Source organism: Mobula hypostoma, chromosome 4, assembly GCF_963921235.1.
Source record: "Mobula hypostoma chromosome 4, sMobHyp1.1, whole genome shotgun sequence".
NCBI lineage: Eukaryota > Metazoa > Chordata > Chondrichthyes > Myliobatiformes > Myliobatidae > Mobula > Mobula hypostoma.
This window is the reverse complement of record NC_086100.1, coordinates 102,176,705-102,191,761: the sequence shown is the minus strand read 5'-3', so window position 1 is coordinate 102,191,761 and position 15,057 is coordinate 102,176,705. Positions and strand designations below refer to the sequence as shown.

The 15,057-nt window shown below is 42.1% G+C and overlaps 1 protein-coding gene across 3 annotated transcripts in view; it reads left to right on the top strand.

Moving 5' to 3' along the window:
* The window catches only part of sorcs2 (sortilin-related VPS10 domain containing receptor 2), a 738,192-nt gene that overhangs the window by 687,501 nt on the left and 35,634 nt on the right, over nt 1-15,057 (top strand). For all 3 annotated transcript variants that reach the window (XM_063046317.1, XM_063046318.1, XM_063046316.1), the window contains exons 19-22: nt 4,236-4,422; nt 6,914-7,047; nt 7,140-7,263; nt 13,424-13,536. In XM_063046317.1, the coding sequence (XP_062902387.1) occupies nt 4,236-4,422; nt 6,914-7,047; nt 7,140-7,263; nt 13,424-13,536 (558 nt within the window). The remainder of the gene's footprint in view (nt 1-4,235; nt 4,423-6,913; nt 7,048-7,139; nt 7,264-13,423; nt 13,537-15,057) is intronic.

Sequence of the window (15,057 nt, the reverse complement as noted above, 5' to 3'; positions counted from 1 at the left end):
AGAAACGGGAAGTGGCGGGGTGGGAACTATAAGGTTGGTAGCAGTGGATGGGAGATCCCCTGAGCGGATAAAGTCAGTGATGGTGTGGGAGACAATAACCTGATGCTCCTTAGTGGGGTCACAATCAAGGGGTAAATAAGAGGAGGTATCCACGAGTTTTTGCTGTGCCTCGGTAAGGTAGAGATCAGTACGCCAGACTACAACAGCACCCCCCTTATCAGCGGGTTTTCTAGTAAGGTTAGGATTAGTGCAGAGGAGCTGAGAGCAGAGCGTTCGGAAGGAGTAAGGTTGGAAGAGAACAAGGTGCGGTGAAGTTTGAGACAGTTGATGTCCCGTCGGCAGTTAGCAATAAAGAGATCCAGAGCAGGCAGAAGATCAGAGCGGAGTGTCCATGAAGAGGAGGAGGGTTGAAGACGGGAGAAGGGGTCACCGGTGGGGGTGGGAGAATCCTCGCCGAAGAAGTAGGCTCGGAGACGGAGCCGGCGGAAGAAGAGTTCTGCGTCATGGCGAACGCGGAACTCGCTGAGGTGTGGGCGAATGGGGACAAAGGTGACGCCCTTACTGAAGACAGAGCGTTCTGCCTCAGAGAGTTGAAGGTCAGAGGGGATGGTAAAGACCTGGCACGGATGAGAAGTGGGATCAGAGGGGGGAGGGGTGTCACTGGAGAGGGGAGGGTTGGGGTGAGAGGAAGATGGAGCCTCTGAGGGCCCAGGAGCCGTCGGTGGGATCTGAGGGAGGCGGGGTTGCAGAGTTGTGGTGGTAAATGCCAGATGTTCACATTGTACTGGAAGTGCAAAAATAGTGCCTTTCCTCACATTAACATCCACTAAATTAACAATGTGGGTTCAGTGGGCCACCAGTTAGTGCTGCTGCCTCAAAGCTTCAGGGACCCAGGTTTGAGCCTGACCTCAGCCTCCGTCTGCTATTTTTTATTGATGCAAACTAATTTTTGAACAATATTTGTTTTCTGAGAAGATTGTTTAAATGAGCTTACAACAGTAGAAAATAGAATGAGAAAATGTTGGCATGATTTTTTGTCGAACTTACATGGAGGCATTAGTAGTGATCTTTGAAGAATCACTAGATTCTGGAATGGTTCTGGAAGACTGAAAAATTGCAAATGTCACTCTACTCTTCGAGAGGGAGAGAGGAAAAAGAAGGAAACTATAGGCCAGTTAGTTTGACCTCAGTGGCTGGGAAGATGTTGGAATCGATTATTAAGGATGAGATCTCAGGGTACTTGGAGGCGCATGATTAAATATGCTGTAGTCAGCATGGTTTCCTCAATGGAAAACCTTGCATGGCTTTGTGAAAGGCAGGTCGTGCCTTTACAAGCCTGATTGAATTTTTTGAGGATGTGACTAATCACATTGATGAAGGTAGAGCAGTAGATGTAGTGTATATGGATTTCAGCAAGGCATTTGATAAGGTACCCCATGCAAGGCTTATTAAGAAAGTAAGGAGGCATGGGATCCAAGAGGACATTGCTTTGTGGATCCAGAAATGGCTTGCCCACAGAAGGCAAAGAGTGGTTGTAGACGGGTCATATTCTGCATGGAGGTCGGTCACCAGTGGTGTGCCTCAGGGATCTGTTCTGGGACCCCTTCTCCTCATGATTTTTATAAATGACCTGGGTGATGGAGTGGAGGGATCAGTTAGTAAATTTCCTGATGACACAAAGGTTGGGGGTGTTGTAGATAGTGTGAAGGACTGTCAGTGGTTACAGCGGGACATTGATAGGATGTAAAGCTGGGCTGAGAAGTGGCAGATGGAGTTCAACCCAGATAATTGTGAGGTGGTTCATTTTGGTAGGTCAAATATGATGGCACAATATAGTATTAATGGTAAGACGCTTGGAAGATCGGAGTGATCTTAGGGTCAGAGTCCATAGGATGCTCAAAGCAGCTGCGCAGGTTGTCTCTGTGGTTAAGGAGGCATACGATGCATTGGTCTTCATCAATCGTGGGATTGAGTTTAGGAGCCGAGAGGTAATGTTGCAGCTATATAGGACCCTGGTCAGACCCCACTTGGAGTACTGTGCTCAGTTCCGGTCGCCTCACTACAGGAAGGATGTGGAAACCATAGAAAGGGTGCAGAGGAGATTTACAAGGATGTTGCCTGGATTGGGGAGCATGCCTTATGAGAATAGGTTGAGTGAACTTAGCCTGTTCTCCTTGGAGCAGCAGAGGATGAGAGATGACCTAGTAGAGGTATATAAGATGATGAGAGGCATTGATCGTGTGGATAGTCAGAGGCTTTTTCCCGGGCTGAAATGGCTAATACGAGAGGGCACAGTTTTAAGGTGCTTGGAAGTAGGTACAGAGGAGATGTCAGGGGTAAGATTTTTACGCAGAGAGTGGTGAGTGCGTGGAATGGGCTGCCGGCGACAGAGGTGGAGGCAGATACGATAGGGTCTTTTTAGAGACTATTTTCTAAATGGAGAGAAAGTACAAAAAAACTGAGGTGCAAAGGGACTTGAGAGTCCTTGTGCAAGATTCCCTAAAGGTTAATTTGCAAGTTGAGTCTGTGGTGAGGAAGGCAAATGCAATGTTAGCATTCATTTTAACAGGACGAGAATATAAAAGCAAGGATGTAATGTTGAGACTTTATAAAGCAATGGTGAGGCCTCACTTGGAGATTTACGAGCCATTTTGGGCCCCTTATTGAAGAAAGGATATGCGGAAACAGGAGAGGATTCAAAGGAGGTTCATGAAAATGATTCCAGGATTAAATAGCTCGTCATATGAAGAGTGTTTGATGGCTGTGGGCTTGTATTCTCCAGGATTCAGAAGAATGAGGAGTGAACTCATTGAAAGCTATTGAACGGTGTAAGGCCTCAACAGAGTGGATATGGTGAGGATGTTTCCTCTGGTGGGAGAGTCTAAGACCAGAGGACACAGCCTTGGAGTAGAGGGGTGTCCTTTTAGAACAGAGATGGTGAGCATTTCTTTTAACAGAGAGTGGTGAATCTGTGGAATTTGTTGCCATAAGCAGCTGTGGAGGCCAAGTTGTAATGTATATTTAAGGCAGAAGTTGATAAATTTTTGATTGGTCAGGGAATGAAAGGATATGGGGAGAAGGCAGGACATTAGGGCTGAAAGGAAAATTGGATCAGCAGTGATGAAATGGCAGAGCAGACTCGATGGGCCAAATGACCTAATTCTGCTCCTATATCTTATGGTCTTGTCCATTTGATGTCAACACTGAGTTGTTGTTATTTCTCTGACAAAAACCTAGTTGAACATCACAATTTGCAGTGACATGATTATGTAATTTGGAAGCAGAATGGTTATAACTCCTTCTGGATATTCCTTATCTTTGCAAAAAATCCCTATTTATTTGCTTTGCAAAGACTGGAAGAACTTAAATTGCACAGGTGGCAGTGTGTGATACAGTGGAATGGGTGTTGTTCTATGTACTTCTCCTTTATGATAGTAACCTGTCCAATAAGATTATAAGACATAGGAGCAGAATTAGGCCATTCAGCCCATCGAGTCTGCTCCACCATTCCATCATGGCTGATACCGAATCCCACTCATCCCATACACCTTCCTCCTTGCCGTAACTATAAACTAGAAGAAAATCTACAATTAAAGAAGTGTGGTATCTGCCAGTGGAATCCTTTATAATTTTATCATGTTTCTATAAGAGTTTTTCTTTTAAAATGGTGACACTCACACTAGAAAGTATACTGATGTTGTTTTGGATACACAATCCAGAAATTAACAAATAAAACTTTATCTATCCTGTAGTTATTTTTCCATTTCCCTTTGTTATGGAGGTACTGACCTTCATTAACATTCAGTGCTCCAAGTGGCCATTCTTTATGTTAAATGTCAGAAAGCTTTTCGTCTGCCCCCTAACTAAGCCTGATTCTGTTGTCATTGAATCTTATTAACTCTTCAAGGTTTATAATGAAGAGTTTATGAGTTAGGTACCTTTGGGTGATAATTACTAATGTTAAGACTATTGTAGCATAATGAAGCTTCCAGCCATTATACCTCGCTGCTACGTCATTAAACTATTGGGAATGGGAGGGAGGAGATTGACAAACAGATGCACTCTGCAGGACAGAGACCATTGTATGCTTCCAGTATATGTGAAAGAATCAGTCACAATTCAACAGGGACTTTAGGATTTGAGATAGATCATGTCTGAAAGACTTACAAAATCTATAGTAAATCTCCTCTTAATCTACCTTTGTGAGTTCTCATTCTGGCACTTTTTTTTATTAGGGTGATACATTAAACACAACATATCAGGTGAATCTTGGAGATGGATTTAAGGCGATTTATGTCAACCGCACACTGGTGGATGAACCAATTCAACACAGATATGAGAAACCAGGAATCTACCGTGTCTCTGTCAAAGCAGAAAACATTGCAGGCTCTGATGAAGCCATGGTTTACATTCAGGTGAACTGTAAGTTGTGAAATCACAATTTCACTATCATATTCATTAAAACGTTTGACAATCTTTTTCAAAAAGAAAATACGAGATAGGGTAATGTTATAATTAGTGACATTTTACTTTATCCCAAAATCAGGATATTTGTATGTTTTGGATTGATTTTGAAGAATCTGTACATTTCCACAGAGAAAAAAAGCACAGCTGGATACTTCAGTCCTAAATTAGCAGTTTTCTGTCACCAGGAATCTTGACAAAAGAGAAACTTATTTCCCTGTACCTCCACACAAGTCTTCAGATAATTGTTAAAGTGTATATTTTTTCTGATCCTTAAGAGCAAACTGTCTAGTAAGAACAGGTGAAATGGGATTACTTTTCTTCACTTAGTTTTGTTGAATTTGTTTTGTGACTCTTGTCTTGCTTATGAACGTGGTAGACTTCACACCTTTCAATGTGGGATTGAAAAGTGAGAAGCTCTGTGTACTTGGGGTGGGTTAGGGTTCAGTGTTGTTCACCACGCACCAAGCTGGCTCAGCTTTTGTCGCAGGTGGTGGTGAACCAACCGGAGGCCAGCAGTCTCTACCGGCCTTAGAATGCTTGACAGTTACTCTTCCCTCCATGTCATACAGGATAAATGGGAAGTCAACCCCTAGAGGACTCTGTCATTTAGTAGGATACAGGCTTGACCTCAACACCACTTTGCCCCTCTCTTCCCATTTCCCTTGACTTCCTTGTAATTTAAATGTCAGAATCTGATTTGAATGTATGTCCAATGATTCTATATCCATACCTCCCAAAGATTCATGAATCTGATGAAAAATTTGTCCTCTTCTCCATCCTAAAGAGCCAACCCATAATATGAAACTCTGCTCCTAAATCCAATACATATAATCACAGAGACATTCTCTCAGCATCCACTCCGTGAACCTGTACTAGAATTCTGTACGCTTCAAAAGCATAATTTTCATTCTTTTGGATTCCGATCAGTATAAGCTCTGTCTTTCTTTATTTGTTACCTCCTTTGATCTAGGAATTAACCCTGTTGACATTGCTTTGATTGCAAGCACATCCTTTCTTAAATAAGGAAACAAAGATCTGTGTGCTGTTACCCGAGGTACAATCTCAGCAGCACCTTTTAAAGTTCCAGCAAAAGTCCTCCACCTCCTGATTGCTTGTAGTCACTGCATGCTAACTTCTTGTGTTTCATACATTGGGACTCATTGGAGTCACTGCATAAATGATAACTTGCTTTTCATTCATTCTTCTAAAACACGTAACATCACTGTTTCCTGAATTCTTCTCCACCTGTTAGCTTCTTGCTTATCTAGTTAATAATCCTCTGCAGACTTTTTGCATCCTGCTCATAATTTATCTTCTGTTTTAGCAAATTTGGCAGTAGTGCACTCAATACCTCAAGCATTAGAGGCCCCAGTAATGGTCCCATGGCAATGCCCGTCTTAAAATTACCCGTATCACTGTTCCTTCATCTGAAAATTACCCATATCACTGTTCCTTCATCTGAAAATTACCCATATCACTGTTCCTTCTTCTGTAAATTACACATATCACTGTTCCTTCATCTGAAAATGACCCATATCACTGTTCCTTCATCTGAAAATTACCCATATCACTGTTCCTTCATTTGTAAATTACCCATATCACTGTTCCTTCATCTGGAAGTTACCCATATCACTGTTCCTTCATCTGAAGATTACCCATATCACTGTTCCTTCATCTGAAAATTACCCATATCACTGTTCCTTCATCTGGAAGTTACCCAAATCACTGTTCCTTCATCTGAAGATTACCCATATCACTGTTCCTTCATCTGGAAGTTACCCGTATCACTGTTCCTTCATCTGAAGATTACCCATATCACTGTTCCTTCATCTGAAAATTACCCCTATCACTATTCCTTCATCTGGAAGTTATCCGTATCACTGTTCATTTATCTGCTGCAGGGCTTCAATCCTGGCACCCCCTTTAAGAAAGCAGTTCACCACCATTTTAAGAGCTATCAATAAGGAACACTAAATTCTGGACTTGCCGAGTACGCATAATTCTCATACATAAATAAACATAATGGCAGGACAAGTATTGGATAAAATTTCGGACTCAATGCTTTACCTTCTAAGGGAAGCCACAAGGGTTCCCAAGGCATCTCTGGATTTTAAGCTGATCTCGAGCTATAATATCAATTGAGAGTTTATTGCCAAATTAATTAAAAGTGGGATAGGACTCTCTGCAGAAAATAATTCAGACTGCATATTGGAATAATTGGACTCCATATTTTGTAAAATTGCCTCAGAAGAGAAAAGAGTTTGTCTTTGACTTCTGCACCTGTATCAAACTATGCTCCACAAAGCTATCAAAAATTCAAACTTTATCAAGTTTGTTTTAAAGTCAATATGTGAAATGTAATGAATTAACTGAAGTATGTAAAGCTTTTAAACTACCTTTTCATGTGCAGATGTTTTGATGATTTATTTTCCCTGGGTCTCCTCAGCTCCATTGCAGTTTGTGCATCTGGAGGTACTGCCAGTTGTCCGTAGAAAACAGCAAGTGAACCTGACAGCGTTAGTGCAGCCCAGTAACTCCAACCTTACAGTCTTTCAGTGGTGGCTGGGAGATAGCCTTGAGGTGGGTGTCATTTCTCATGTGTCTTGCCTATAAAGTGCTCTTCCTTGTAGTAAAATGTAATAATCACCATGTTTTTGTATCACCTCTTGTAGCCTCATCTCACTCTGGAAAACAGTTTAATAACCAGCTTTAGTGAGAACAGTCAGATTAAAGTCACAGTCCAGGCTTCCTGTGGTAGTTCCATGGTTCAGGACTCGAAGGTGGTGAGGATATTTGGTAAGTTCAATATTTATTTTGCAAATCTAGAGAATCTGGCACCTCAAGTCAAGTCAAGTCACTTTTTATTGTCATTTTGACCATAACTGCTGGTACAGTACATAGTAAAAACGAGACAACGTTTTTCTGGACCATGGTGCTACATGAAACAATACAAAAACTACGCTGAACTACGTAAAACAGCACAAAAGCTACACTAGACTACAGACCTACCCAGGACTGCATAAAGTGCACAAAACAGTGCAGGCATTACAATAAATAATAAATGAGACAATAGTTGGCAGTAGGTTGGTGTCAGTCCAGGCTCTGGGTATTGAGGAGTCTGATGGCTTGGGGGAAGAAACTGTTACATAGTCTGGTCGTGAGAACCCAAATGCTTCGGTGCCTTTTGCCAGGTGGCAGGAGGGAGAAGAGTTTGTATGAGGGGTGCATGGGGTCCTTCATAATGCTGTTTGCTTTGCGGATGCAGCGTGTGGTGTAAATGTCTATAATGGCGGGAAGAGAGACCCCGATGATCTTCTCAGCTGCCCTTACTATCCGCTGCAGGGTCTTGCGATCCGAGGTGGTGCAATTTCCAAACCAGGCACTCTCTCAGTGACTCTCTCATATTGTGTATTCCAGATGCTCACCGCTCTCTGGGTGAGAAAGGTCTCCCTCAGTTTCCTTCTAAATCTCATATTCCTGACCTTCTATCTATATCCTCTATTTTAATCTACTTTTGATATGGGAAAAAGAGCTGCTCCGGATGCTCTCAATACAACCTCTGTAGAGTGTGGTGAGGATGGGGGATGGGAGATGGACTTTTCTCAGCCTTCGCATAAAGTTGAGACGCTGCTGGGCTTTCTTTGCTATGGAGCTGGTGTTGAGGGACCAGGTGAGATTCTCCGCCTGTGCTTTTTACTGAGAAAACTTGTCTAAGGAATATAGACCCACCCATCCTTCCCAGAGGAATCCATACCAGGAATGTGGGAGCACTAAATCTCTTCTGATTATTAGTAGACTGCCATGCAAATAATTTTAAATAATACTTAATGTTATAAATTCATATGTGGTTTTGGACAGAGCCATAGCGTTATACAGCTTGGAAATGGGCTATTCAGCACACCATGTCCACACTGATTAATCTGTGTTGAACCCACCTTCCAGTACATGGCCTGTAGCATTCTATGCCTAGGCAATTTAAGTGCTCATCTATATGTTTCTTAGGCCAGGGGTCCCCAACCTTTTTTGCACTGCGGACCGGTTTAATATTGACAATATTCTTGCGGACTAGCCGACCGGGGGGGTGGGGGGGTGGTAGGGTTGCCAACGAACAAGAGTGGCAGTCAAATGCGTTGTTTACCCAAAAGACTATAATGACCATGAAGCCTTGCGCGGGCACCAATGTGCATGCGCGTCCTGACCTGCCGATTCCTCCCCCCCCCCCCACAAGCAAATCTTTTTTGGCGATTCTGTTCGTGGGGTTGGGTGTTAATCACTACCGGAATATAGGTGATAAATGGGTAATACACTCCATTTTGTTTCTAAAAGGGTTTATCTAACGAATTTAATATTAAACACAGCGCATATTTTCGTCGCATGGATATAATGATAAGTCAATTATCAGGGGAGCTTGAAGTGTTGAACGAACTTCCAGTAGAAGTGGCAGAAGCAGGTTCGATATGATCATTTAAAGAAAAATTGGATAAGTATATGGACAGGAAAGGAATGGAGGGTTATGGGCTGAGTTCAGGTCGACGGGACTAGGTGAAAGTAGCGTTCGGCACGGACTAGAAGGGCCGAGATGGCCTGTTTCCGTGCTGTAATTGTTATGGTTATCTAGGTCACTTATAAGTCAATAGCATCATAACATTTTAAGTAATATTTGGATATTAAACGCACAGCACGTATTTTCCCCGTATGAATGTATAAAATCATTGCAACACACCAATATCGCTAAATCAGTGGGAGCCCTGGGCTTGTTTCCCTGCAACAAGATGGTCCTATCGAACCCCTCGAAGGGGGTTCCTTATGTCCAGTCTATTCCGCAGTTTAGTTTTCGTTGCATTCGTTGCAGAAAACTCCACTTCGCAGACAGATGTTGGAAATGAAAGCAACGTTTTCAGTGCTTTCGTGGCTATCTCAGGATATTTAGCTTTGACTTTGATCCAAAATGCCGACAGAGATGTTATGTCAAACATACTTTTCAGCCCGTCGTCATTTGCAAGCACGAGGAGTTGATCGCCTTCCCGCCCTGACACGGATGACGCACGGGTCATGACCTCGCATGCGTAATGGCTGATCAGTGACGGTGACAGGGAATGAGGAAAGGTGCAGCTGACCAAATCATATCGTTTCCTCGTGGCCCGGTAGCGCATGCTCTGTGGTCCGGTACCGGTCCGCGGCCTGGTGGTTGGGGACCGCTGTCTTAGGCTATGTCCACAATACGTCGGATAATTTTGAAAACGCCGGTTTCAAGTAAAAACGACAGGCGTCCACACTAAGCGTTTTTCAAAATATCTCTGTCCACATTAGACGGATATTGGGGCGAATCTCCTCCTACTGGGCATGCGCAGGACACATAGAAAACAAGCGAAGAGGAAACAATATACTTAGTGCGCGTTTGTCCAGTTACAGAGTAGAAGAACTTAAGAGGAATTGCTCTTGGCTGTCACGCAGGAGGACTTAAAACTAAAAAAAAACAAATACTGGAGCATATGGAGGCAACCGACAGGGAGTTCATGGACAGTATGACCCGGCTGACGACGAACATTGAAAAACTGACTAACTCTGTTGCATTAATAAAGCACCTTGTTAAATGTGTAAAACATATCTGCATCAGCGTTATCTTGTATTTCCATACAATGTTACATTAGGCTGTTACACATCTATTGTCAGAGAAGTACTTGCATAAATAGGTAAACCACCTTCATACAAGCAAGGACAGAAAACACGGCAAAGTGAGTATACTTCTTTATTCAGTAAGCTATGGGTCAAAGTATTTGGTGAGTACATTTCTAACTCTTCTAGCTTCAGTCTCATTGCCGTCTGTTCTGAAATTGTTAGGTTCTGTGAAGCGCAGAGTCAAGTATCGCTGTGATGATTGTACGCTCTAGTATCAATTCTTTGGCAACAATAAAGTAGTAATAATAATAAGAAGAATAATAAGAAGAAAACAATGAAATGCCGGGCTGCCGCCATCTGTTCCGGCATGTTATGACAGCAGTTTTAAAAAGCTCCGGTTACCCCATACACACTGCAACGGATATTAGGCGTTTTCAGATTTATTCACTCTGGAGACCGTTTCTGAAAATCTCCATTTTCGGGGGCTGAAAACGCCGTCTCAGTGTGGACAGAAGGTCAAAACAAAGAGAAAAAGCTTCGTTTTCAAAATTATCTGGCGTAGTGTGGACGTAGCCTTACTTGTTGTCAGTGACTCTCTCAGATTGTGTATTCCAGATGCTCACCACTCTCTGGGTGAGAAAGGTCTCCCTCAGTTCCCTTCTAAATCTCATATTCCTGACCTTCTATCTATATCCTCTATTTTAATCTACTTTTGATATGGGAAAAAGTTTTCTCAATTGTGTCCACTGATAATTTCCATCATTCCAGTGAAAACAGACTCAGCCTCTCCAGTCGTTTTACTGCACACTATACTCCTGTTGAGCTCCGGCCAGTTTTTTTTTCATGTTTGACCATAATCTCTCTGATCTTCCATTCATTCCCCCAACTAATCTGAGAGGTAGCTTTTTCCACCCAGAAGGTGGTCAATACATGGAATGAGCTGCCAGAAGAAAGGTTGCGACTGGTACATTAACGGCATTTAGAAGATAGTTGGACAGGTACAGGGATAGGAAATGCTCAGAGGATATAAGAACATAAGAAATAGGAGCAGGAGTTGGCCATCCGGCCCATTGAGCCTGCCCCACCATTCAATAAGGTCATGGCTGATCTGTCCATAAACTCAGCTTCATCTACCTGCCTTTTCTCCATAACTCTTAATTCCCTTACTATGTAAAAACCTATCTAACGGTTTTTTTAAGTATATATAGTGAAAAAGCCTCAACTGCTTCCCTGGGCAGAGAATTCCACAGATTCACCACTCCCTGGGGAAAACAGTTTCTCCTCATCTCCGTCCTAAATCTTCTCCCCTGAATCTTGAGGCAATGTCCCCCAGTTCTAGTCTCAACTACCAATGAAAACAACTTTCCTACTTCTGTCTTATCTATCCCTTTCAAAATTTTGTATGTTTCTATAAGATCCCCTCATTCTTCCGAACTTCAGAGATTATAGTCCCAGACAACTCAATCTGTCCTCATAGGTTAACCCCTTCATCTCTGAAATCAACCTGGTGAACCTCCTCTGCACGACCTCCAAAGCCAGTACATCCTTCCTCAAGTATAGAGACCAGAACTGCACACAGTATTCCAGGTGCGGCCTCACCAGTACCCTGTATAGTTGCAGCATGACCTCCCGGCTCTTGAATTCAATCCCTTTAGCAATGAAGGCCAACATTTCATTTGCCTTCTTAATAACCTGTTGTACCTGCAAGCCAACTTTTTGCGATTCATGCGCAATCACTCCCAAGTCCCTCTGCACAACAGCATGCTGCAATCTTTCACCATTTAAGTAATAATTTGCTCTTCTATTATTCCTTCCAAAGTGGATGACCTCGCATTTACCAACATTGTATTCCATCTGCCAGACCTTGGCCCACTCACTTAACCTATCTATATCCCTCTGCAGACTCTCCACATCCTCTGTTCAATTTGCTTTTCCACTCAGTTTAGTGTCAGCAGCAAATTTTGCTATGCTACACTCTGTCCCCTCTTCCAAATCATCAATGTAAATGGTAAACAGCTGCGGGCCCAGCACTGACCCCTGTGGCACCCCACTCACCACTGACTGCCAACCGGAGAAACACCCATTTATACCAACTCTCTGCCTTCTTTTGGTTAACCAATCAACTATCCACGCCAATACACTTCCTCCGACTCCATGCACCCGTATCTTATTTATAAGTCTCTTGTGCAGCACCTTATCGAACGCCTTCTGGAAATCCAAGTATACGACATCTACCTGTTCCCCTCTATCCACTGCACTCATTATGTCCTCAAAGAACTCCACTAAGTTTGTCTAACAGGACCTGCCCTTTCTGAATCCATGCTGCGTCTGCCTAATAGAACCACTCCTTTCTAAATATTTTGCTATTTCTTCATTAATGACAGCATCAAGCATTTCCAAAAAATGTTTTGCTATTTCTTCCTTAATGACAGCTTCAAGCATAGGCCAAAAGCAGACAATTAGGACTAACATAGATGGAACAGACAGTAAATCTCAGAAGGATATGGGCCAAACATAGGCAAATATGACTAACTCAGATAAACATCTTGCTAAGCATGGACTAGTTGAGCCAAAGGCCTGTTTCCTTGCTTTGTGCCTCTTTGACTCTGACTCTGAATCTAATGAAGTGGAATGTCCCATATGCTTTCTTAATCACATTATCTTCCTGCACTGCTACCTTCAAGGATCTTTGGATTTGCAAAGCAAGGTCCCTCTCTACCTCAACACTACCCGGGACCTGATAATTTCATGGTGTACATCTTAGATATACCGGTATTCCCAAAATGTATCACCTCACATTTGTCATGATTAATCTCCTCTTGCCATTTCTCAGCACATTTCAACAACACATCAATATCTCCCTCTAGCCCAAAGACTGCCCTCCGGACAACCAATAACAGTGTGGTGGGTAGACATAGCTATCTATCAGGAAACTTTTTTTAAGTGATTTCTCCCATTGATCTTTTTTATTACATTTCAAATTACTTTTAATGCTAGGAGTTCAGAAATAAATCAAAACAAAGTGCAAACTTTTTGAATATATCTAGCCAATATTTTTGGATAGGAATCTATGGAAATTCCAGGCACAGATTCCAATTTTACAGGTGGTTATGTAAGGTTGTGTCTTCAAGCATACACTTGGTGAGCTGGCCTTTGAGAAATGTTACTGTGACATGAATCATTATATCACTTGAACTTGAGGTCTTCATAGCAAAATAACACCAACTCTTTGCTAATCAACCAAGTGAAATCTAATTTACAAGCTGTTGCCAGTCTATAACATTTAAATAAATAGTGCCTCAGTCTCTGTTCTACAACAAATACATCCCTTTTTCAGATCAGTTGGAAGTCCTGCCTCTGGAGTTTTCTCAGAACATCGATAGTTACAACCCTAATGTGCCAGAATGGAGAGAAGATATTGGACACGTTATATCAAGGATTTTAGCAGAGGTAAAGTATATTTTTACCTTATTCACATGAGTGTTGTCTCATCAAAATTCGGCAGAATATCACAGGCATGTCAAACTGGAAAGGGGAAGGAAAATAAACTAACTATCTCTATGATTTGGAACTTATGTTCAGTTGGCCAGTTAAGACTATACCCTAGTGCGGGAAAAGGTACATAATCTTACAATGATTTTATTACTACAGAATCACAAAATTATTTTGGCAGGGACAGAGAATATTCAGTTCATCAAATCGAAGTCAGCCTTCTACAAGTGCAACCAAGTTTTGTTATTTCTCAGTCTTGCAGTTTCTTTCCTTTCTCATACTTGAATCTGCCTCCTTTCAGGTTTAAGTGACAGTTTAATTGGTTTAAGTATTACTAGTTATGCATAGTTAGATCAATTTTCATTAGTCACTATCAACCAAAAATTGCTCTAAGATATTATTGCTTTCATAGTTTTGTCTGGGCCAAATAACACAAACTGCTTTTTCCATTGACTAAGAAATGATAGGAATAAGTTGTCCTTCAGCCTCTGACATTCACTAAGGTCACATGATCATACAAGACCGAAGTTCAAAGTAAATTTATTTTCAATGTACATATACTGTGACAGGAAGCTGCCATAACATATTGCATGGGCTGTTTGGAAGAACTACTTACATAGAAACATAGAAAACCTACAGTACAATACAGGCCCTTTGGCCCACAAAGTTGTGCCGAACATGTCCCTACCTTAGAAATTACTAGGCTTTTCTAAGCTCCATGTACGTATCCAAAAGTCTCTTAAAAGATCCTATCGGATCCGCCTCCACCACCGTTGCCGGCAGCCCATTCCACGCACGTTGTCATTTACATTGTCCCCTCTCCTGTTTTCTTTTGAATCCTCCAGTAAGAAGGTCCATGTTTGAATTTCCATTTCACTTTGGATATTTGGATTTCCTTTGGGGTGTTTAAACTGAGAAGGTATTCCATTCAGTTTCATACACTTTGATAACATTTTGCCCGGTGGCTAATTGAAGTGGGTGTTTTCATTTTTGACTCTAATTTTTTTCTTAGACAAACTCCAAATTAGATGTGTATAATGTAACTTCAAAGTGACACCCTCAACCTCCTCCCCCCATTTTGTTTTCAAGTAGCCGTGCCATTTTGTAACCTCCTACCTTGCCTAGTCTGCACTTTCACCTTCTCTCTGTCCTGTCCACTCTGCCATCTTCCTCTTGCCCAATTTGCACAGGTTCCTTGTTCTCTTGCCACAGTTTCCTCTGGCAAAATCCCCTCTATTGTATGTTTAGCTCCTACCCGATTCTGAAATGAAGCGAGTACGCAGTCTCCCCCCGGGTTAATGTTCTGTTTTATCCTCCACAGTAGCATTGCATTAGAGTGGAAATTTCTGGCGAGTGATGGTGGACATCAACTTCAAATTCATTAAATATTCCCTACGAACGTTGTAATATTAACATTCAGTACTCACCTAAGAACTGCACAAGGAATATTAAATGTGGGCCTTCCTCTTTTGACCTCAT